General features: G+C 38.4%; 1 protein-coding gene across 1 annotated transcript in view; it reads right to left on the bottom strand.

Annotated features, from left to right (window-relative positions):
- Window positions 1-831: 831 nt before the first annotated feature.
- Window positions 832-24,826, bottom strand: part of RGS21 (regulator of G protein signaling 21) — a 128,188-nt gene continuing 104,193 nt past the window's right edge. Inside the window, 2 exon segments of the mRNA XM_053693146.1 lie at window positions 832-988; window positions 990-1,048. Of these exon segments, the coding sequence (XP_053549121.1) occupies window positions 832-988; window positions 990-1,048 (216 nt within the window).

Below are 24,826 nucleotides of genomic sequence, written 5' to 3' on the forward strand. Positions count from 1 at the left end.
ATACAGAATATCAATGTTACATACACCAAACTCTCTTTGTATCATGACTAGTAAAGAGCAAGTTTTAAAAATGAGACCATTGTTTTGGCTGATTTTTTTTTTTTTTTAAGTGTTGGATTATTCACTGATGCATCTGTTGACAGATTGGCGAGCCTCGACCTATCCTCCTTGCTCTTGAAGGATTAGGTCTTTTTTGGAGGCTCCATATATACTATGATTACACGATTGCCTCACCTGTTTCCCATCTCCTTCTTATTTCAACTTGTCACATCACTATTAGTCCTAAATTGCCTTTTGCCCATGTTTTTTGGAACGTGTTGCAGTCATCAAGTTGAAATGAGTGTATATTTTCAAACATACATTAAATTCACAAAGCAAAACATCAAATTATGTGTTAATAATGGGTTTTTCAATATAGTGCAGGGTAAATTTAATTTTCAAAATTACTCTTTTTTGTTTTTTTGCATTTCCCATACTGTCCCAACTTTTTTGTAATTGGGGTTGTACAATTGGCGTTTTTAAAAATGTAAGAAATTTGCAAAGCTTACTGTCCCTTTAAGTCTTTCAAATAGAATATTTTACACCAAGCATATTGTCTAGGACTTTATATAAAAGTTTTTAACCAAGGACCCTGAGAATAAAAATTACACTATTTTAAAATAAATATTTATATGTGTGTACATACCGCTACAAGAAAAATATAATATTATACAATAATGCTAAGTAAGTTCTGTGTCTTGCTATTTCTTTTAGTTTACCACATAAATTACTTTGCTAGATGATTTAGGTTACTAAGAATTGCATATTTGTTGATTTGTTTGCACAACTTTTCTAATATGAGAAGGGCAGCCATTTTTTGTGGTTAGTAGTTTGGCCATTATTCTGATACTTCTTCACCAATTCCTTGTAGTTTTCTGACCGAAGAAAACGAGGGAAGGAGTCTTTGGCCATTAGACATAAGATAAGTTTTTGAGCATCTTCAAACAAGTAGCTGTTGGTTTTGAATGTTTTGTGAGATGGTTTCTCTTGTTTTGTGGTCTATATTCACCTGTAAAAATAGAATACTATGTTAGAAATTCAAATTTCCTTGTTATCCAAATACATTTAAAATATTGATTTTTGCATTATTATTCAGTACAAAAAAGACAATTTTGATTATATAATTTAATCTATAGTTGATTTTGGCAGTTGTGTAGGCATTTATAAAAACAACCCAATAATAGAATAAGTGTGAACAATAATAACAAGAATGTTAACAATAGTAGAAATAAATAATGATTCATCCAGTCCAGTCCACATGAGAATAAACCTTTAGTGTAATGAAAGTTTATCTTAAAGGAGATAATACCCAAATGTTGAAGCACATGAATGTGATGCAGCTTAGCTGTAAAAAGCTGAATAGAAAATATCACCTGAACATCTCTATGTAAAAAAAGATATTGTACCTCAAATCTCCTAAGTATTCACACCCCACTGTAAAGAACTTTAAGCAGCCAGTCAGAATGCTTGTCCCATGACAAAGTAGGGAGTGTGCATCTGTCATCTGCAGGTACAGTCATGCTATTTTCCTATTCAGTTTAAATACATTTTATGAAATCGCATAAGATTTCAGTGAAATCTCATGAGATTACAGCAAAGTCGAAGCAGTACCTCAGGAGTACTGATGCTGATTGGCTATTTTTTTTTAACTTTCAACTGGATAGCAGCTGAAGTATAACTGTTTACACAGCACTTACTCTGGTGAGCTGAAGATATTGTGAGGTAAAATATCTTCCTTATTTAAATAGAGATGCTCGTAATATTTTCTTGTCAGATTTTTACAGTTATGCTGCATCTTTCAAGTGATTTAGCATATGAGAATTAAGTCCCTTTAATATTTTGTTTAGAATGTTTTACTCCCTTATATATCAACAGCTACAGATATTATGGGGTTAATCACAATCATTTAGTGTTATTATTTTTAACAGAAAAAACACTATTAAAGGGACACTGAAAACTTCCATGGTTCATAAAGAGCATGAATTTTTAAATACTTCCATTATCAAATTTTGCAGGTTTTTTTTAACTTTCACACTTTCTGAGGTACCAGCTGATACTGAGCATGTTTAAGAGTTAACAGTGAATATGTATACTAGTCTGTTATGGCTGATGGCTGTCACATGGTACAGCCATCAGCCAATAACAGGGCGGGCAAATGGGGGGGGAATTGTCAGAACAAATTTACTCTTTAATTGAAATTCAGAGTAAGTGCTATTGCATTGTCTTTTTATTATAACGTTAATTATGCAGTTCTACTGTATTTAATAGTCTTTTAAACTATATGCAGATTTTTGTAGATAAATCATTTGATACTTCTTCTAAAAGATTTTGATTGACCCCTATATAAATAATATTTTCCAAGTGGGAGACTTGTTTTGTAGTTTGGTTATCATTTTACTTAAAAAGACATAAAACTGTAAAACAAAATCCTCTAATGCGCTAGATCTGTCTATTATTGCAGTACTAGTACTAAAGCCCCTGTACACGGGCCATTTTTTGCAGTACAGCGGTCCCACGCCCCCTCATGCGCGCCCAGCCACGCCCCCCATCACAACGCTCCCGTCGGCCACGCCCCTTGACACTCCGCTTCAGCCTTGCTCTATGCTGAGTGTCAGGATCCAAACGGCCAGGTATGTTTGTCACGTGCAGTCTCTACTGCGCATGACTGCATCTGACAAACATACTTGGCCATTTATTATATAGGATTGGTCACATAACTATGGGGTCGATCAGAATCCTTTCGAAAAATGTATCTAATTAAAGAAAAACAACATTAAAGTCAATGAGATTTCTTTTGTTAATAAATCCTTTGATAAGTTTGCTAAATGATTATTATCGTCTAATATGTGATTAACCTCTGCAAACCATTTAAACACATAGCTAAAGTTAATTGCAAAATTCACTACTGGGAGCTAACTGAACACATCTGGTGAGCCAATGACAAGAGGAATATGTTGTGCAGCAACCAGTAGTGCATTGCTGATCCTAAGACTACATAGATATGCTTTTCAACAAAGGATCCTCAGGAGAACAAATATATATTTAATAGAAAAATCTCTTAAAATTGTATACTCTATCCGAAATATGATAGTTAATTTTTACTGTCATGTCCTTTTAAAAAACTGAAGACGGTTAATATTTATGTTACTGGTCTACCTATTCTTTTAGTAAAACGTATTACTGTTTTTCAGCGGCATACACACGTATGCTGTGGAGGGGCCGTGCACCAGTATTTAAACACCACACCTTCTCAGAGAGTCAGCAGTGACTTATTGACACAAATGACATCTTTACTGACACAATACACATCACCACCACGCTTCTGAATTTGCATACTGGTGCACAATTCCTCACAGCTATGTATGTATGCCAATGAAGAACAACAATACATTTTTACTAGAAGCATTTTTGGTAATTAAAGTATATTGCAAAAATGCTTCTATTTAAAATTTAAAATGCACCTATACACATTTTCTTTCTATCCTTTTAATAAACTAGTAATATCAATAAAAAATACTTTAAACTCTAAGATTTTTTATTAATAGATGTGTATATATAGGTTCTGGAATTTCTACTATTTGGCTAATTCCGGGTCAGTGGACGAACAAGAATTTTGGAATTTTTTACCCTGATTTACTAGTAAACTTTTTCCTCTAGACTAGTAACGCTTCTACCCTGACTTTTAGGCCTAGATTTGGAGGTTCGGCGGTAGCCGTCAAACCAGCGTTAGAGGCTCCTAACCGCTGGTTTTGGCCGCCCGCTGGTATTTGGAGTCAGTGATTAAAGGGTCTAACGCTCACTTTTCTCGCCGCGACTTTCCATACCGCCAGAGTCCCCCTACGCCATTTGCGTAGCCTATCTTTTCAATGGGATCTTTCTAACGCTGGTATTTAGAGTCGTTCTTCTGAAGTGAGCGTTAGAGCTCTAACGACAGATTCAAGCCGCCTGAAAATAGCAGGAGTTAAGAGCTTTCTGGCTAACGCCGGTTCATAAAGCTCTTAAATACTGATACCCTAAGTACACTAACACCCATAAACTACCTATGTACCCCAAAACGAGGTCCCCCCACATCGCCGCCACTCAATTTAAATTTTTTAACCCTACTCTGCCGACCCGCCACCATACGTTATACTTATGTACCCCTAATCTGCTGCCCAACCCCGCCGACCCCTATTATATATTCCTTAACCCCTAACTTGCCCCCCACAACGTCGCCGCCCAGCTACTTAAAATAATTAACACCTAATCTTCCGACCGCAAATCGCCGCCACCTACGTTATCCCTATGTACCCCTAATCTGCTGCCCCTAACATCGCCGACCCCGATATTATATTTATTAACCCCTAATCTGCCCCCCCTCAACGTCGCCGACACCTGCCTACACTTATTAAACCCCTAATCTGCCGAGCGGACCTGAGCGCTACTATAATAAAGTTATGAACCCCTAACCCGCCTCACTAACCCTATCATTAAATAGTATTAACCCCTAATCTGCCCTCCCTAATATCGCCGACACTATACTTCATTATTAACCCCTAATCTGCCGACGCGAGCCTCACCGCTATTCTAATAAATGTATTAACCCCTAAAGCTAAGTCTAACCCTAACACTAACACCCCCCTAAGTTAAATATAAGTTTTATTCTAACGAAATAAATTAACTCTTATTAAATAAATGATTCCTATTTAAAGCTAAATACTTACCAGTAAAATACATCCTAATATAGCTACAATATAAATTATAATTATATTATAGCGATTTTAGGATTATATTTATTTTACAGGCACTTTGTAATTATTTTAACCAGGTACAATAGCTATTAAATAGTTAAGAACTATTTAATAGTTACATAGTTAAAATAATAACAAATTTACCTGTAAAAATAAATCCTAACCTAAGATATAATTAAACCTAACACTACCCCTATCAATAAAAATAATTAATAAACTACCTACAATTACCTACAATTAACCTAACACTACACTATCAATAATTAATTAAACACAATTCCTACAAATAAATACAATTAAATAAACTAGCTAAAGTACAAAAAAATAAAAAAGAACTAAGTTACAGAAAATAAAAAAATATTTACAAACATAATAAAAATATTACAACAATTTTAAACTAATTAAACCTACTCTAAGCCCCCTAATAAAATACAAAGCCCCCCAAAATAAAAAATTCCCTACCCTATTCTAAATTAAAAAAGTTACAAGCTCTTTTACCTTACCAGCCCTGAACAGGGCCCTTTGCGGGGCATGCCCCAAGAATTTCAGCTCTTTTGCCTGTAAAAGATAAATACAATATCCCCCCCCCCCCAACTTTACAACCCACCACCCACATACTCCCCTAATCTAACCCAAACCCCCCTTAAATAAACCTAACACTAAGGCCCCTGAAGATCTTCCTACCTTGTCTTCACCATACCAGGTTCACCGATCCGTCCTGAAGAGCTCCTCCGGATGTCATGATCAGCCCAAGTGGGGGCTGAAGAGGTCCATGATCCGTCAAGTCTTCATCCAAGCGGGGCAGGAAGAGGATCTTCCATCCGATTGAAGTCATCATCCAGGCGGCATCTTCTATGGTCTTCATCCGGAGCGAAGCGGGCAGGATCCTGAAGACCTCCAGCGCGGAACATCCATCCGGACCGACGACTGAACGACGAATGACTGTTCCTTTAAGGGACGGTCATCCAAGATGGCGTCCCTCGAATTCCGATGGCTGATAGGATTCTATCAGCCAATCGGAATTAAGGTAGGAATTTTCTGATTGGCTGATGGAATCAGCCAATCAGAATCAAGTTCAATCCGATTGGCTGATCCAATCAGCAATCAGATTGAGCTCGCATTCTATTGGCTGTTCCGATCAGCCAATAGAATGCGGAGCTCAATCTAGATTGGCTGATTGGATCGGCCAATCGGATTGAACTAGATTCTGATTGGCTGATTCCATCAGCCAATCAGAAAATTCCTACCCTTAATTCCGATTGGCTGATAGAATCCTATCAGCCAATCGGAATTCGAGGGATGCCATCTTGGATGACGTCCCTTAAAGGAACAGTCATTCGTCGTTCAGTCGTCGGTCGGATGGATGTTCCGCGCTGGAAGGTCTTCAGGATCCTGCCGCTTCGCTCTGGATGGAAGACCATAGAAGATGCCGCCTGGATGATGACTTCAATCGGATGGAAGATCCTCTTCTGCCCCGCTTGGATGAAGACTTTGACCGGATCATGGACCTCTTCAGCCCCCGCTTGGGCTTGGATCAGGACATCGGAGGAGCTCTTCAGGACGGATTGGTGAACCTGGTATGGTGAAGACAAGGTAGGAAGATCTTCAGGGGCTTAGTGTTAGGTTTATTTAAGGGGGGTTTGGGTTAGATTAGGGGTATGTGGGTGGTGGGTTGTAATGTTGGGGGGGGGGTATTGTATTTATTCTTTTACAGGCAAAAGAGCTGAAATTCTTGGGGCATGCCCCGCAAAGGGCCCTGTTCAGGGCTGGTAAGGTAAAAGAGCTTGTAACTTTTTAAATTTAGAATAGGGTAGGGAATTTTTTATTTTGGGGGGCTTTGTTATTTTATTAGGGGGCTTAGAGTAGGTGTAATTAGTTTAAAATTGTTGTAATATTTTTATTATGTTTGTAAATATTTTTTTATTTCTGTAACTTAGTTCTTTTTTATTTTTTGTACTTTAGCTAGTTTATTTAAATTGTATTTATTTGTAGGAATTGTGTTTATTAATTTATTGATAGTGTAGTGTTAGGTTAATTGTAGGTAATTGTAGGTAGTTTATTTAATTATTTTATTGATAGTTAGTGTTAGGTTTAATTATATCTTAGGTTAGGATTTATTTTACAGGTAAATTTGTTATTATTTTAACTAGGTAACTATTAAATATTTCTTAACTATTTAATAGCTATTGTACCTGGTTAAAATAATTACAAAGTTGCCTGTAAAATAAATATTAATCCTAAAATAGCTACAATATAAATTATAATTATATTGTAGCTATATTAGGATGTATTTTACAGGTAAGTATTTAGCTTTAAATAGGAATCATTTATTTAATAAGAGTTAATTTATTTCGTTAGATTAAAATTATATTTAACTTAGGGGGGTGTTAGTGTTAGGGTTAGACTTAGCTTTAGGGGTTAATACATTATTAGGGGTTAATAATTGAAGTTAGGTGTCGGCGATGTAGGGAGGGCAGATTAGGGGTTAATACTATTTATGATAGGGTTAGTGAGGCGGGTTAGGGGTTCATAACTTTATTATAGTAGCGCTCAGGTCCGCTCGGCAGATTAGGAGTTAATAAGTGTAGGCAGGTGTCGGCGACGTTGAGGGGGGCAGATTAGGGGTTAATAAATATAATATAGGGGTCGGCGATGTTAGGGCAGCAGATTAGGGGTACATAGGGATAACGTAGGTGGCGGCGGTTTACGGAGCGGCAGATTAGGGGTTAAAAAAATATGCAGGGGTCAGCGATAGCGGGGGCGGCAGATTAGGGGTTAATAAGTGTAAGGTTAGGGGTGTTTAGACTCGGGGTACATGGTTAGAGTGTTAGGTGCAGACGTAGGAAGTGTTTCCCCATAGGAAACAATGGGGCTGCGTTAGGAGCTGAACGCTGCTTTTTTGCAGGTGTTAGGTTTTTTTCCAGCTCAAACAGCCCCATTGTTTCCTATGGGAGAATCGTGCACGAGCACGTTTTTGAGGCCGGCCGCGTCCGTAAGCAACTCTGGTATCGAGAGTTGCATTTGCGGAAAAATGCTCTACGCTCCTTTTTTGGAGCCTAACGCAGCATTTGATTAAACTCTCGATACCAGAGTTAAATTTATGGTGCGGCCAGAAAAAAAGCCCGCGGAGCGTTAACAGCCTTTTACCGCCGAACTCCAAATCTAGGCCTAAAGAAACTATAGTAATATTCTTACCCCCCCCTTGTATATAGCCCAATGTGTGTGTGCACCTATGGATAAGTAATAAGAAGTAACCTAATGGAGAAGATAATACATTATCAACAGCCTGTATTCCATCCGGCCCATGTCTGGTAACATAAGATGCAGGTTACAGCACACTTGAACAGAATGAAAAAAATGCATCAAGGTAAGTGCTCCTCTTAATTAAAAGGACATTATATATATTATTTTTTTTTATTTAGGCTATTTTTTATTAGCAATTAAGGAGCACTAAAATCAAAATTAAACTTTTATTATTCATATAGAGCATGCAATTTTAAACAACTTTCCAATTTACTTCCATTAACAAAAGAGCACAGTCTTTTTATATTTACACTTTTTGAGTCACCAGCTCCTACTGAGCATGTGCAGGAATTCACAGAATATACGTATATGCATTTGTGATTGGCTGATGGTTGTCATTTGATACAGGAGGAGTGAAAAATACATAACTTTTAAATAATCTACTACTCATTTGAAGTTTAGACATAGGGGCACATTTTTATCAAGCTGCTCCATAACCTGTTGGACAGACATCGCCGCAATTCAACCCGATCGAGTACGATCAGGATTGATTGACACCCCCCTGCTGGCGGCCGATTGGCTGCGAATCTGCAGGTGGCGGCGTTTTCACCAGCAGCTCACAAGATCTGCTGGTGCAATGCTGAATACGGAGAGCGTATTGCTCTCCACATCAGCGAGGTCTGTCGGACCTGATCCGCACTGTCAGATCAGGTCCGACAGACCTTTGTTAAATAGGCCCCTAAATGCTTTTACATTGTCTTGTTGTTATGCATTTTGTTTATTATGCAAATCTTATTGCTAATGATTTGCACAAAAAAAGTAAAGGTTTTAAAAGCATTTAAAACTTTAATTTTAGCAACATGTTCACCGTTTTGCATACCCAGGAAAATATCCCTTGATACTAGTGAATAAAATAGATTAGAAAAGGTTCCCTTTGTTTTATAGGATAAAAATAGACCTTAAACTTAAAAAAACATTTGGGTAGACTCTAACTACTGTAATATTAAAAATCACAACTCTCCTTAAACTTAACCTCACTTATTGTTGCATTAATTGTTAACATTTTCTTTATTTTGTTTTCAAAAAACCTTTTCCCAGTATAATATCACTCACTAATTTGTTGCATTAACTATAGTTTCAAACAAATTAAAACTATTGGTATGCAGAAAACAATTAAAATCCTAAAACTTCTGGGGCCTGATCCGATATGCAGCGTCGCCTGCAAAAGCCAGCGACGCCAAATTTTGCACGGGTTTGGTATCACATATACGGCGTAGCATAGAACTTACGCGTATATATTTCTGCCTTCGCCCATATTTTTTTACCCATAGACTAACATACAAAACACGCGCAGTTTGGTATCCAATATACAGCGTAAGGACTTCAGAAAATCTACTCCATTCTCATCTCGCTAAAAATTGCAGGCGCAGGAACCCTTGCACTGACTAAAAAAGCAACATAACTCCCTGGAAGCCTTAACAAACACATACATTTAAGCAGCATCTCAAGGTTAAAGGGACAGTATACTATGATATTGATTTTTTAAGGTTTATTTGTGTATTTGAAATAGTTTAAAGCCACAACATAATCAAATGGATTGAGCTTGTAGGTACTTTATCACATTGTGGACATATACTTGCTTATTTACTTTAAATTGTATTACCTTCATCTCTTTAGCACTCACTGGAGTGTAATTTATTCTAATGCTAACACAGCTTGGCACTGATGCCAAAATATATAAAGGGACAGTCAAGTCCAAAGAAAACCTTCTTCTTTTAAATAGGGCATGTTATTTCAAACTACTTTCAGATTTAATTAGAACACTTGCTTTGTTCTCTTGGTATTCTTAGTTGAAAGCAAAACCTAGGATGGCTCATATAATAATTTATAACACCTTCTTGAAGGCTGCCTCTTTGCAATTGTGTCAAACCAATTACAGACACCACAACCTCTCACCTGCAGACTTAAAACACCTGATAATGCCCCACCCTATCAGTAACATCACTACTTATATACCAAGGGTCAATTTATATTGGATGTGAGATACATTGATTTACATCTTACAAGTGAATATTACTATATGTACCCTTCAGAAACAACTATTGTGGATGTGAGTTATAGTACAAGAATATGTCAGAAACAGGATAACATTACCTTTTTTGGGCCATTTCCACACAGGCCTTATTATATGTTTAAACAATATTAGTGTACTAAACACCCCTCACATGGATGTGGATGACAATTATATGGTAAATAACAGAGGACAAGATTTATGGTGAACTATAAGAATATTTTTTTTTTTTTTAGGCTTCTTGGATGAGGGGGCTGAGGTGACTGGAGTGGATTTCCTGGTTCTCCTGGTTTGGGAAGATTCAGATGATTCTACTGGAGTGCTGGGCCACAGATGATAGGCTGGAGGCAATGTCCTGCTGGTGTGTGAAGTGCTCAACCAACACACCCAAGAGTTGGTTTTGTTCACGCCAATCTGTTGTCAATCTGCATCTGCATATCAGAAATAACTCATCATCTGCGACTGGTTTTGTACTATTCCATTTAATTATGCTGCCATGTCCCTCTGCAGCTCTATGCTACACTGGAGTAACTTCTGTTGGCTCCTGTGAAACCTGTGTTGGCCTTTTTGTCTGCTCTCGCAGCTTGTTATGAGCCTCCTCTGGAGTGAAATGTATTCCTCGCCCAGGGGAGAATACAGTGGATCTACAGGCTCTTAAGCAGCAGTGATTCTAGGTGCAGGTTCAGCTCTATCTGCTGGTGTTTCCATGGACAACTTCAGCTGCTGGTGCTTCATGGACAACTTCAGCTGCTGGTGCTTCATGGACAACTTCAGCTGCTGGTTCTTCATGGACAACTTTCAGCTGCTGGTGCTTCAGGGACAACTTCAGTTATATGCTCATCTTGAGGATGGTGGAGCTCTCCCAGGGAAAGCGGATGGTGGAGCTCTCCCAAGGGAAGCGGATGGTGGAGCTCTCCAAGAGAAGAGGATGGTGGAGCTCTCAGCTGGATTGGTAGTCCCATTGACGACAAGTGTGTGACCACTCAGCCTGTCCAGTTTGCATTTTTGCGACATCCTCTCTGTGGAAAAGCCATGACTGGCCTGATATTGTGTTGGGGGGGGGGGTAAAGACATGGACCCTCTCGTGGCTGACTTGGCTCCCCCTCAAAGCCAAAAGGATATTCCTCAGGCCAGGTATCTTGCCAGGGGTCGTATGCCAATGGTGGTGGCATAACTTCTGGGTCCCTCAACGGAGGCAATCCAACCCTGCTTATGCCTGGAGCATACTGTCCATGTTGCTGCCTGAAGACTGGTGGTGGAGGTGGCTGCATGGCTGTGACTGGTGGTGGAGGTGGCGGCATGCCTGTTTGCAGCCTGGTGGACAGGAGGTTCTGTGGAGGAGTCAAATAGATAATAGGGATTCGTACAGTCATATATATGTCCATGTGGGCATACAATGTACATTGATACATGCTAGGGACAATACTCATTCTCATGTCATACTGTATAACATGCATGTGCACAACGTGATTTGTGATATGAGGAATTTTAATCTGCACAGTATACAGGTATGTGGTTCATAAAATAGTTATGTGTACATGTCAGTGATGGAGAAAATGTGTTCTTTAAGTGACACTATGGTCACACAATTTACTTTAGCCTGATGTAGGCACAGAACCTGCTTTCTGAGCTAAAAGTATTGTAATGGCTATAGTGTCCATTTACTGAAAACTCAACATGTGCCTTGTGGCCTGTGTTACGCTGAGACATGTTAGTATTGTACTATTCCACCTCATATCAGGAATTGCATTGTGGTTAAGTAGCATTAATGTCAAATATAATTGTAGATGTTTTTGTTAGTAGGCCAAATACCATGCTCCTCATTGTGTACATGAATGTGTGACATGAAAGGATGTTATATCTCAAATACATATAATACTGGGGTGTGGGATGTTACTCACCAGCAGGTGGTGCTGTGGTTGCAGCCCCTGAGTCACGAGCCCCTGGAAGTCCACGGACTGCTGTGATACTCAGGGACCTGCGTATCATCTCCTGCCAGGTGTTGTATTCTGTGTCCAGGGGTGGACCACCGTCAGTTCCCCTCTGGTGCATGTCTTCCTGCCCCATCTTCTCTTTCACCCGCCTCTTGCAATCGTTCCACCTTTTTTTTAAGTCCCTCGACAGTCCTCCCCTGCGGGGCCACACTGTTTTACAGCATCCTCTACCGCCAACCATGCTGCCTTACGCCTTTGGGCAACGCCTTTGCCCTTTTCCTGGCCAAAGAGGGCACTGTGGTTGTCCATGATGGCCTGGACTAGCGCAACATTCTCATCAAATGAGAAGTTTGGGCATCTCATGCACTCCTCCTCTGTGGCCACCTGGCTTCCTCCCTGGGATGTCCCTGGTGTGGGTTCCTCCCTATCCTTCCCTCCTCCCACCTTCTGTCCCCATGTGCACCCTCTGTCCCTCTTCTAAGTGTGCCTGGTCTCTGGGCATCTCCCCTCCCATCATCCCTTCTAACTCTCCCTCTCCCCACTCCACTAACTCCCTGACGGGGACCCCGCTGCTCCTCCTGTCCACTACAATACTCCTCTCCCTGCAACTCCGCTCCCCTCCTCCCCCTCCGCCCTACCTCTCCCTGCCATCCTTACACTACACACACTCACACTCACTCCCAGTTCAATCACACACAATCACAACCAAACACTCAGCCTATCACACTGTAAAATTGAAATAAAATGTGTGAGGTGTTGGAAAAAAAAAGTGTTGTGTATTTTGTATATGTATGTATGCAATATGTGTGCAAGATGTAAAAATAAGTGTAAGTAAATGTACAAGCTTACCCAAACAAAAATCCGACTTAACTAACTATTATGCTGCGCCTCTCTCACTACTCTTACTAATCCTAAACTCACTGTAGTTGTGCTGTAGCTCAACGAACCATCCAAACACACTGAAGAAAAATGGCGGCTGCGCATGGGTTTATATATGACTTTTGAATAGCGTAATTACGTTGCGCATTTTTAGATGGAAGTCGCGGGTAATTTTTACGAGTCTTAGCCAAATTTGCATAAAACTACACTTTATTGAGACTTTACGTGAACAAAATACTGGCGTAAGTACTTGCGATGACTAAAATGTGTATTTGCGCACTTTTTGGAACAACGCCAGTTTGTCCTACTTACGACACTTTAGCATCTGACGGCGCCGTATATTGGATAGCCCGATGTGCGAGGTGAAATTATGGGCGGCACGGGTTACCTCGCTTGCGCCGAAAAAACTACGCCATATATCGGATCGCGCCCCTGATTCCCAACCTGAAAACGATTCAGAGAAAAGGCTAATCACTTTTATCTCCTGCACTTGTTGTGCTGGGAACCCCCTCTCAATAGTTGACCACCAACACCCTCCTCCTTTTCTTCCTTCTAAGAGTTTTTTTGTTACAGGACCTAAAAGAAAGCTGTTTGGCCATTCCTCTAGATTCTCTGGTCTCTTTACCTGTTGTAACTTGTGTCACTACCGGGAATAAGCATATCACCCCTTGCTATCACGCATGAATCTCTGGTTCATCACTGCCAGTATAATTCTCTTCACTTATATATGTTAATCACCTCTACTGCCAATTAGGGACAAATGTTAAAAGGGACATGAAACAAAAAAAAATATTCAATGATTCAGATAGAGAATACAATTTTAAACAACTTTCTAATTTACTTCTATTATCTAATCTGTTTCATTCTCCTGGTATCATTTGTTGAAGGAGCAGCAATGCACTAATGGTTTCTAACTCTACACATGGGTGAGCCAACACAATCGATATATATATATAGATTTATATATATATATATATATATATATTAATATATATATATATATATATATATATATATATATATATATATATATATAAATATGCAGCCATCAATCAACAGGTAGAATCTAGATTCTCTGCTGCTCCTGAGCTTGCCCAGCTAAACCTTTCAGCAAAGTATAACAAAAGAAGGAAGCAAATTAAATAATACAAGCAAATTGGAAAGTTGTTTAAAATTGTAGTCTCTATTTGAATCATGAAAGAAAAATGTGGAATGTAATGTCCCTTTAATGTCCCTTTAATTGCTCATCTTAACTTTCTTTTGGCAACTAGACTCCAGTGGATCTATTACTAAAGCTACCTAATTTTATAGCTGTATAAATTAGTGTGATTGATTTGTTTTCGTGTGTCTACGAATAAGGATTCTAGCCGAATCCGAACAGCAGTGTTATATTTTCTTATGTGTTTCCATTTTTTTATATAGTTCCAATAAAGTTAAGCACATTTTTTTTAGAACATTTTTTTGTCCTATTGATGCTCTTAAAGTCCAGCTAGAGCTCTTACGTGGGCTATAACAGGTTTCCTGTAACCCATTTTAACAGAGCGGCATGACAGTCTGTGTTTGGCTTTCTGGTGGTTAGCTTTGTTCTGGATGATAAAGAGGCCGTGAATGCTGATAGGGTTGGACGCTTGCAGTGAAAGCTGGTTGGATGGTAGAATTGAGTAGATGGACAACTTTGATGGTTACCAGGGATGTGGTATAAAAACTTAAAGCTGGATTTAGATGGTGTGTTTAACATTGAGGGTAACAAGGGAAATAGTAATGATTACACTGGATCCGGAGTGCATCTGTTTTCTCACTAGACTCTGACAAGTAAGAACATTTTTGCTTATAACTGGGTATTCAACACTTTGTCCACTTCAATTGGTTATCTGGAAAGCTTGCTTGCAAACCCTCCACTTCTTTAAGAAGTGCCATCCTGCTAACCAACTCAGACAAATATCTACTGCTCTAAATAGGTATCCCCCTTACAAAAGAGGTTTATTTCTGAGGTTGCACTGAGCTTTGAGCAAATTAACTTTGAGGTTCAAATCCCCCCACCCCAAAAAAAACAAAAACAAAAAAAAAACAAAGCAAAACAACAAGGGCTTGAAATTTCCAGTAGTCCAGTAGTCCCAGACGAGTAAGACATTGCAGCAGACTAGTACAAAATTTTGACTTTTTCTTAACTGTAACATTGAGTGGAATAGTAACTTTCTTCCCCTCTGGGCTAGTAGCGCTTATATAGTACTCAAACAATCACTACTTCCTAAAAGAAGTCCTGTGTCTGTAACATGTGCAGGGTGGATTTCTCATTAGGCAAAGTATGCAAATGCTTAGGGGTACCTTCTTTTGCAGGGCAGCATTTCAAAAGAAAACACTTTACGATACACTCCTTAGAACCTTAGGTTTTATGCTAGCTACACTTTGCTGGTGCAGAAAATATTTGACTAAATGAGTGTATCTGTCTGTCTGTCTGTCTGTCTCCAGAAAATATTTTTTTTGTGTGTATAGTACCTGTTTTCAAAATAGATTCAAGGAGATTTTTATAACACCAATCAAATATTAAAATTGAAATATAATAAAATACCATTTGTAGATGTTGTTGTCCTGAGGTGACTATATAAGTATGTCCATCCTGCCAAGATACATATGGCATTCATATGGATACTGAAAGTTAAAGATATATTGTGATGACAATAAGTTAATGTAGCTCATGCGTAATTGCAGAGTGAACAAAGGAGTTACATAAATAGAGCTTTGCTGTAACCTTCAGAGGTGTGAATGAGCTATTGTATGTGTCAGTTTCAAGAGACCTCCCAGTTTCCTATTTCGAAAAAAACAGGTGCTTTACATATGACAAGTCCTTTTCGGGAGCTTTTCTGATGAAAAAAAGTTTGCGGTGACCGGACCTTTAACAAATGATATTGTACATTGCAATCACTGAAGAAACTCAGCTCCCAATTTGTCTGAATAGCAAAAATCATTTTTGGGAGCAAATCACTGATAGATTGTGATCATAAGACTCCATAACCTGCCTATCCTGACAACCTAAAAACATGCATTTATATGGGTTAGCAGTAGTGTGGATGGAAATGGATTGCTATGAAAGCCATGACTAAACGATCACCTGTAGAAACACAATTTAAATAATGCCAGAACTCTTATTAATAATCACAACAGTGCATTATTAAAATGCAAAATAAAAACATGTCATTTGTAGATGTTAGTGTCCTGAAGTGACTTTTTCTGCAGATCCCCTTTGCTGTACATGATATCACGTAGTATATCATCTACATATGCATATGTCCCTGTACACTGTATGGAGCCTCTCCAAAAGAGATACATTAAGCTTTGATGAATTAATACCATGCATGTTTACAAACCTTTAGAATGTCCCCAGTGGCAATTTTCAGTGTGTTTAACATATCAGCACAGCAAGCAAATAGGTTGTTTTGAAACAACCGTCAAATAGTGTTAAGCATGTCGGAAAAGCACTTCTATCAAGTGTCTTGAGTAGGGGTATCAAAATCATTGTATCTGGGGGCCACTGGCCAAGTGTTATTCTCCTATGGGGGCCACTTGAACAGAGTGAGTGCTTGTGAACGTGATTATACTAGAAACTTAAAGTGACATTTACCCCAGTAGTAGTGTATGGTAGGAGCTCTATTCCACAATAGACATACACAGTATATATTTATCTTGTTAGTGCCAAGTGAAAGGATCATTCTGGAAACTGAATATAAAGTGGCATGTATCCAAGCAGTGCATAATGGGAGTCTACGCTGGAAAATGCCTGCTTGTCTTTATATTTATCTTGTGAGTGACTATATAGATCAACTTGCTACACCTCTTAGAACCCTAAAAAAATGGGATGGGCCAAATTAATAATTTACCTAATTAACAAGGGAGGGTCAGATAAAACTATTTTGAGGGCTGCATATGGCCCATGGCCTGTACTTTGAGACTACTGGCCTTGAGGTACAGAATTTCTTAAGCCAAACAAAAAGCTGTTGAAATGTGAGCCAAAATAATATTGTGATCGCCCGAGAACTTTTTTACTCCATAGGAAAAAATATATTTTTTTCAAGGATCCAAAAAAGTTGTTGGGTGAGAGCAAGTTGGTAACCATGATGCTACTGATCAGCTGATTACTTAACCTGTGCACTGGTTCAGCTATAATGAAAATCTGGCCTGTTGGGGGTGCTTAAGGACCTCAGTTGAGAAACACTGATCTAGGCCACAGTTATATGCAAGCAATGGTGCAATAATATAATCTTATTTTTGCATTATGTCCCTTAAATGAAGCACAGTAAGCATACATACAACATTTTTGCCAGTGTCTCCTGTAAATTCCCTCATTAACCTCTTCAGTGCTAACGACATCTCAGAGCTGTCGCTAGCACTCTCCCATCTTGAGGAGATCTGGAGGCTTCCACCCGCTCCTGATGACGTCACCGCAAAACTTTATTTAAAATGGACAATGCAAAGTATATTCACCTCTTAGCCAATAGCCGTGCGGTAAATCCGGCTTGGCGCCCATGGGAGCTGGATTTACCGCACGGCTATTGGCTAGGAGGTGAAAACGTCACATCTTAGCCAAAAAATATTTTAGCCGTGTGCTGCTGTAGCAGCTAAGAACGGCGACCGATTGAATCAAATAAAAGAGCTTTCTACATAAAGTATCTTATACTTCATGAATGAAAGTGCCCTTTATTTGTTTCAAAAGTAAATCCTAGCGTTTGTACAATGCTAGGATTTAATTTCACTTTAAAGGCACAAGGAGAATAAACACAATTGCAGTGTTCTTTATGCTTGGATCCATATTACAAGTGACGCGCTGTTTAAATTACTGCGAGTTCGCAAACAAGTTTATCTTTCCCCATATTTGCTATGGGCGGCATATTACAAGTCGATAGTTAATTCGATCACAACCCCCATCGCAAAATACCCCTCTACACTAATACACTATTAACCCCAAAACCACTACACCTCCACATCACAAAAATACCCCTCTACACTATTAAACCTGAAACTGCCACAACCCCCACCACAAACTACCCCTCTACTCTATTAACCCCTAAACCGCCTCAACCCCACATTGCAAAATACACCTCTACTCTATTAACCACAACAACCCCCACCACAAAATACCTACTAACAACTAAACCCCCTAACCAGCTAACCTCTCTAACATAACATCGCTTAATGTACCCCCCAAAAAAACAACCTTACATAAAAAAAATATAACCTAACAGTACCTTTAAAACAAACCCTAACCTTACTTGAAAAAAAAAACATAGCCTTACCTTAAAAAATACAAAACAAACTAAACTTACCTGAAAAATAAATTAACCTAACTTTTGATAAAAAATGCTACCATTACGGTAGTCAATCTTCATCCTGGCAACGGTCTTCTATCTTCATCCTAAAAACATTCTTATCTTCATCACGGTGACAAGCTTCTTATCTTCATCCCAGCATTGGTCAGTCTGTAATTCAAGTCAGCTATAGAAAAGCTTTCTGGTGATTTAGGGGTTATTAGAATAGGGGGATTATGTTGATTCGGGTTAGTGTGCGAGTATGGGTGTTAGATCGTTTCCATTTTTCTCTCTCCATTGAAGTCTATGGGAGAGTATGTTAACACGGTCGCAATATTCTAATTTATGCTTTTTGCACGTGCTGGATTAGTGTGCAAGCGAAAAATATTTACTTTCAAAGAGCAAAAGTCGAGCAGAGTAAGCGTGGGAGTGGGAGCAGTAATTACCGCTCCACTGGTAATCTACCCTTTAATGTTTTCCCAGTGGTCTATTTTACCTACTTAAATGTATTTAATTGTTTGCAAACAACAATTTTACCTTTATTTTGTCATTTGAAATAGCAGCTTTTGCCTGTAGAAACCACCACCTACACTGAAAATATGAATAACAATTATATTCTCTGTAGAAAGGTTATGTAAACAGCAGACAATAACACTAGTAACCTCCCAGTGGGGTGTAGGGGATGAGTGACCCCGTTTTTTTTTTAATGTGAAATAGCTGACCATTTTTAAAGGCATTTCCTTGAGAAGAACAGGTGATGGTTTTAGTGAGCAAAACCAACTATTTTAAATATAAAAATAAACACAAAGATACAATTTCTAATACATTTAATTATCTGCAGTAGGTATAAAAAGTAATTTTAAATGCATTAAAATTAAAAATGTTACAGTATCGTGTCCCTTTAATCATTTTACATTTAATATTCTTTTAAGAGAACCTTTGCTTACACAACATTATTATTTCAGTACCAGCTGTATTCATACATAGAATACATAGCTAACAAATCACTCACATAGGTACCAAATTCCATTGTCACATTTACATGAAAGATTATTTTTTTTTTTCTGGTCCTATTACGTAGACTTAGAAGTAGTTATAAAAAATATATTCTTTTTCTGTGATTTATTTTTCCGTAAGGAATATTTTTTTTTTTTCTCTGTGTGCCTTATCTGCTCTTGAATTATTTGAAAGCCAATATTAAAAAGTCTTTCTGTCTTTACTTTTCATAGTACAAAAAGTGTTGGATCTCAGCAGAAACAGGAACACCACAGGCAAAATAGAACAATCTAACTAATAAGGTGAAGAAGGTAAGGTGCTGAACTCTGGTCAAACTTTAGAAATTAGTACTAAGTTGAGGAATATTTGGGCATAGAACAAAAAACTTGAACGCACATAAAAGTTTCTATCAAACTTCAGAAAAATATGAACATTAACTTTAGCTTCATAAACTGTGAGTTTATGTTTTTTTATATCTGCTAAAAACATATCAAAATAGTAAAAAAAACACACATAGAAGACACAATATACAAAGGAGTCAGGTGCATTTTACTAGTAGTGTTTTTCTGAATGACATTTTATCCTAAAAATGTTTCACCTTTAAAGGGACAGTCAACTCAAATTGTGTTATTGTTTAAAAAGATAGATAATCCCTTTATTACCATTCCTCAGTTTTGCACAGAAAACACTGTTATATTAATATACTTTCTACCTCTGTTATTACCTTGTATCTAAGCATCTTTTGACAGCCCCCTGATCACATGACTTTTTATTTATTATCAATTAATTTGCATTTAAGCCAATTAGTAGTGTGTTGTTAGAACCCACGGGCGTGAGCACAATGTTATCTGTATGGCTCACATGAACTAGCACTACCCTGTTGCGAAAAGCTAATAAAAAAGCATGTGATCATGGGGCTGTTAGGAATAGTTGGCACTGTCAAATTATGATTAGTTCTGGTCACAGGATTACTACGTTAGCCTATGATATATTGACAATTGACAATATGTTGATGATATTATCTTCTCCCTTCTTGTCATTAGTAGACGCATGGAGCTCTTTACACATGACGTATTTGGCATCATGGGCATACGTCAGTGCACACACCCCCTAGAGCTAGATCATTGGATATTGGACAGGTCCTGATACGCCCTTTTCTGACGTTACTGAAGGCATCAATAGACATGCCCCCATAGAGATACTAACCAGTGGGTTAGACTATTGGTCATATGTATATACACACACCCCTGACAACATGGGTGGCAGGTCGAGAGCCGTGATCTGAAAATATTCTTTTTATTTTTGAACGGTATGTGTCAGATTGAGCATAATTGTACATATTATTAAGATTACTGTGTACTAAATATCCTCTGCAATCTCTCCATATAAGCTCATTATGACTATGACGATCAGCCCTATCAGGTCAAGTCAATTAGACCTTTAGCCAGTATAAAGTGGACTTTTAGGTTTACTCTTTGTTTTTTAAAAATCCAATACATTATTTTTTATACTATAAGACTGAGGTGTTTATAGGACCTTCCGAGTACTCATTGCACTTAGGAGTTATGGCTATACCTTCATATATATAATGAATGGTGTTAGCATATTACATTATCAATAACATCACTAATACAAACAACTCCATTAGCAATACTAATTACCAGCTGTATTGCTGCTAGGGGATGGGCGAATGTGTTTATATTCAAATTCGAATGTTAGAACGAATGTTATTGTAAAAATTTGATTTACATAATAGAATGCTGATAAGAACGAATATTCTTAAAATTCGATTTTCGAATGTGTACAGTTTTCGAATGTCACATTTGAATTTGAATATTACATTTATAAAACACAGTTGTAGACTATAAAACACTCGGCTAGATTTAGAGTTCGGCGGTAGCCGTCAAAACCAGCGTTAGAGGCTCCTAACGCTGGTTTTGGGCGCCCGCTGGTATTTGGAGTCAGTGATTAAAGGGTCTAACGCTCACTTTACAGCCGCGACTTTTCCATACCGCAGATCCCCCTACGCACTTGCGTAGCCTATCTTTTCAATGGGATCTTCCTAACGCCGGTATTTAGAGTCGTTTCTGCAGTGAGCGTTAGAGCTCTAACGACAAGATTCCAGCCGCCTGAAAATAGCAGGAGTTAAGAGCTTTCTGGCTAACGCCGGTTTATAAAGCTCTTAACTACTGTACCCTAAAGTACACTAACACCCATAAACTACCTATGTACCCCTAAACCGAGGTCCCCCCACATCGCCGCCACTCGATTAAAAATTTTAACCCCTAATCTGCCGACCGCCACCTACGTTATACTTATGTACCCCTAATCTGCTGCCCCTAACACCGCCGACCCCTGTATTATATCTATTAACCCCTAACTTGCCCCCCACAACGTCGCCGCAAGCTACTTAAAATAATTAACCCCTAATCTTCCGACCGCAAATCGCCGCCACCTACGTTATCCCTATGTACCCCTAATCTGCTACCCCTAACATCGCCGACCCCTATGTTATATTTATTAACCCCTAATCTGCCCCCCACAACGTCGCCGACACCTACCTACACTTATTAACCCCTAATCTGCCGAGCGGACCTGAGCGCTACTATAATAAAGTTATTAACCCCTAATCCGCCTCACTAACCCTATCATAAATAGTATTAACCCCTAATCTGCCCTCCCTAACATCGCCGACACCTACCTTCAATTATTAACCCCTAATCTTCCGATCGGAGCTCACCGCTATTCTAATAAATGTATTAACCCCTAAAGCTAAGTCTAACCCTAACACTAACACCCCCCCTAAGTTAAATATAATTTTTATCTAACGAAATAAATTAACTCTTATTAAATAAATAATTCCTATTTAAAGCTAAATACTTACCTGTAAAATAAATCCTAATATAGCTACAATATAATTTTTAATTATATTATAGCTATTTTAGGATTAATATTTATTTTACAGGCAACTTTGTAATTATTTTAACCAGGTACAATAGCTATTAAATAGTTAAGAACTATTTAATAGTTACCTAGTTAAAATAATAACAAATTTACCTGTAAAATAAATCCTAACCTAAGATATAATTAAACCTAACACTACCCTATCAATAAAATAATTAAATAAACTACCTACAATTACCTACAATTAACCTAACACTACACTATCAATAAATTAATTAAACACAATTGCTACAAATAAATAAAAATTAAATAAACTATCTAAAGTACAAAAAATAAAAAAGAACTAAGTTACAGAAAATAATAAAATATTTACAAAGATAAGAAAAATATTACAACAATTTTAAACTAATTACACCTACTCTAAGCCCCCTAATAAAATAACAAAGCCCCCCAAAATAAAAAATTCCCTACCCTATTCTAAAATACAAATATTACAAGCTCTTTTACCTTACCAGCCCTGAACAGGGCCCTTTGCGGGGCATGCCCCAAGAATTTCAGCTCTTTTGCCTGTAAAAAAAAACATACAATACCCCCCCCCAACATTACAACCCACCACCCACATACCCCTAATCTAACCCAAACCCCCCTTAAATAAACCTAACACTACCCCCCTGATGATCTTCCTACCTTGTCTTCACCATGCCAGGTTCACCGATCCGTCCTGGCTCCAAGATCTTCATCCAACCCAAGCGGGGGCTAGACATCCACTGAAGAAGTCCAGAAGAGGGTCCAAAGTCTTCCTCCTATCCGGCAAGAAGAGGACATCCGGACCGGCAAACATCTTCTCCAAGCGGCATCTTCTATCTTCTTCCATCCGATGACGACCGGCTCCATCTTGAAGACCTCCAGCGCGGATCCATCCTCTTCTTCCGACGACTAGACGACGAATGACGGTTCCTTTAAGGGACGTCATCCAAGATGGCGTCCCTCGAATTCCGATTGGCTGATAGGATTCTATCAGCCAATCGGAATTAAGGTAGGAATTTTCTGATTGGCTGATGGAATCAGCCAATCAGAATATAGTTCAATCCGATTGGCTGATCCAATCAGCCAATCAGATTGAGCTCGCATTCTATTGGCTGTTCCGATCAGCCAATAGAATGCGAGCTCAATCTGATTGGCTGATTGGATCAGCCAATCGGATTGAACTTGATTCTGATTGGCTGATTCCATCAGCCAATCAGAAAATTCCTACCTTAATTCCGATTGGCTGATAGAATCCTATCAGCCAATCGGAATTCGAGGGACGCCATCTTGGATGACGTCCCTTAAAGGAACCGTCATTCGTCGTCTAGTCGTCGGAAGAAGAGGATGGATCCGCGCTGGAGGTCTTCAAGATGGAGCCGGTCGTCATCGGATGGAAGAAGATAGAAGATGCCGCTTGGAGAAGATGTTTGCCGGTCCGGATGTCCTCTTCTTGCCGGATAGGAGGAAGACTTTGGACCCTCTTCTGGACTTCTTCAGTGGATGTCTAGCCCCCGCTTGGGTTGGATGAAGATCTTGGAGCCAGGACGGATCGGTGAACCTGGCATGGTGAAGACAAGGTAGGAAGATCATCAGGGGGTAGTGTTAGGTTTATTTAAGGGGGTTTGGGTTAGATTAGGGGTATGTGGGTGGTGGGTTGTAATGTTGGGGGGGGGTATTGTATGTTTTTTTTTACAGGCAAAAGAGCTGAAATTCTTGGGGCATGCCCCGCAAGGGCCCTGTTCAGGGCTGGTAAGGTAAAAGAGCTTGTAATATTTGTATTTTAGAATAGGGTAGGGAATTTTTTATTTTGGGGGGCTTTGTTATTTTATTAGGGGGCTTAGAGTAGGTGTAATTAGTTTAAAATTGTTGTAATATTTTTCTTATCTTTGTAAATATTTTATTATTTTCTGTAACTTAGTTCTTTTTTATTTTTTGTACTTTAGATAGTTTATTTAATTTTATTTATTTGTAGCAATTGTGTTTAATTAATTTATTGATAGTGTAGTGTTAGGTTAATTGTAGGTAATTGTAGGTAGTTTATTTAATTATTTTATTGATAGGGTAGTGTTAGGTTTAATTATATCTTAGGTTAGGATTTATTTTACAGGTAAATTTGTTATTATTTTAACTAGGTAACTATTAAATAGTTCTTAACTATTTAATAGCTATTGTACCTGGTTAAAATAATTACAAAGTTGCCTGTAAAATAAATATTAATCCTAAAATAGCTATAATATAATTAAAAATTATATTGTAGCTATATTAGGATTTATTTTACAGGTAAGTATTTAGCTTTAAATAGGAATTATTTATTTAATAAGAGTTAATTTATTTCGTTAGATAAAAATTATATTTAACTTAGGGGGGTGTTAGTGTTAGGGTTAGACTTAGCTTTAGGGGTTAATACATTTATTAGAATAGCGGTGAGCTCCGATCGGAAGATTAGGGGTTAATAATTGAAGGTAGGTGTCGGCGATGTTAGGGGAGGGGCAGATTAGGGGTTAATACTATTATGATAGGGTTAGTGAGGCGGATTAGGGGTTAATAACTTTATTATAGTAGCGCTCAGGTCCGCTCGGCAGATTAGGGGTTAATAAGTGTAGGCAGGTGTCGGCGACGTTGTGGGGGGCAGATTAGGGGTTAATAAATATAACATAGGGGTCGGCGATGTTTAGGGCAGCAGATTAGGGGTACATAGGGATA

This window comes from Bombina bombina, chromosome 10, assembly GCF_027579735.1.
Source record: "Bombina bombina isolate aBomBom1 chromosome 10, aBomBom1.pri, whole genome shotgun sequence".
Classification (NCBI taxonomy): domain Eukaryota; kingdom Metazoa; phylum Chordata; class Amphibia; order Anura; family Bombinatoridae; genus Bombina; species Bombina bombina.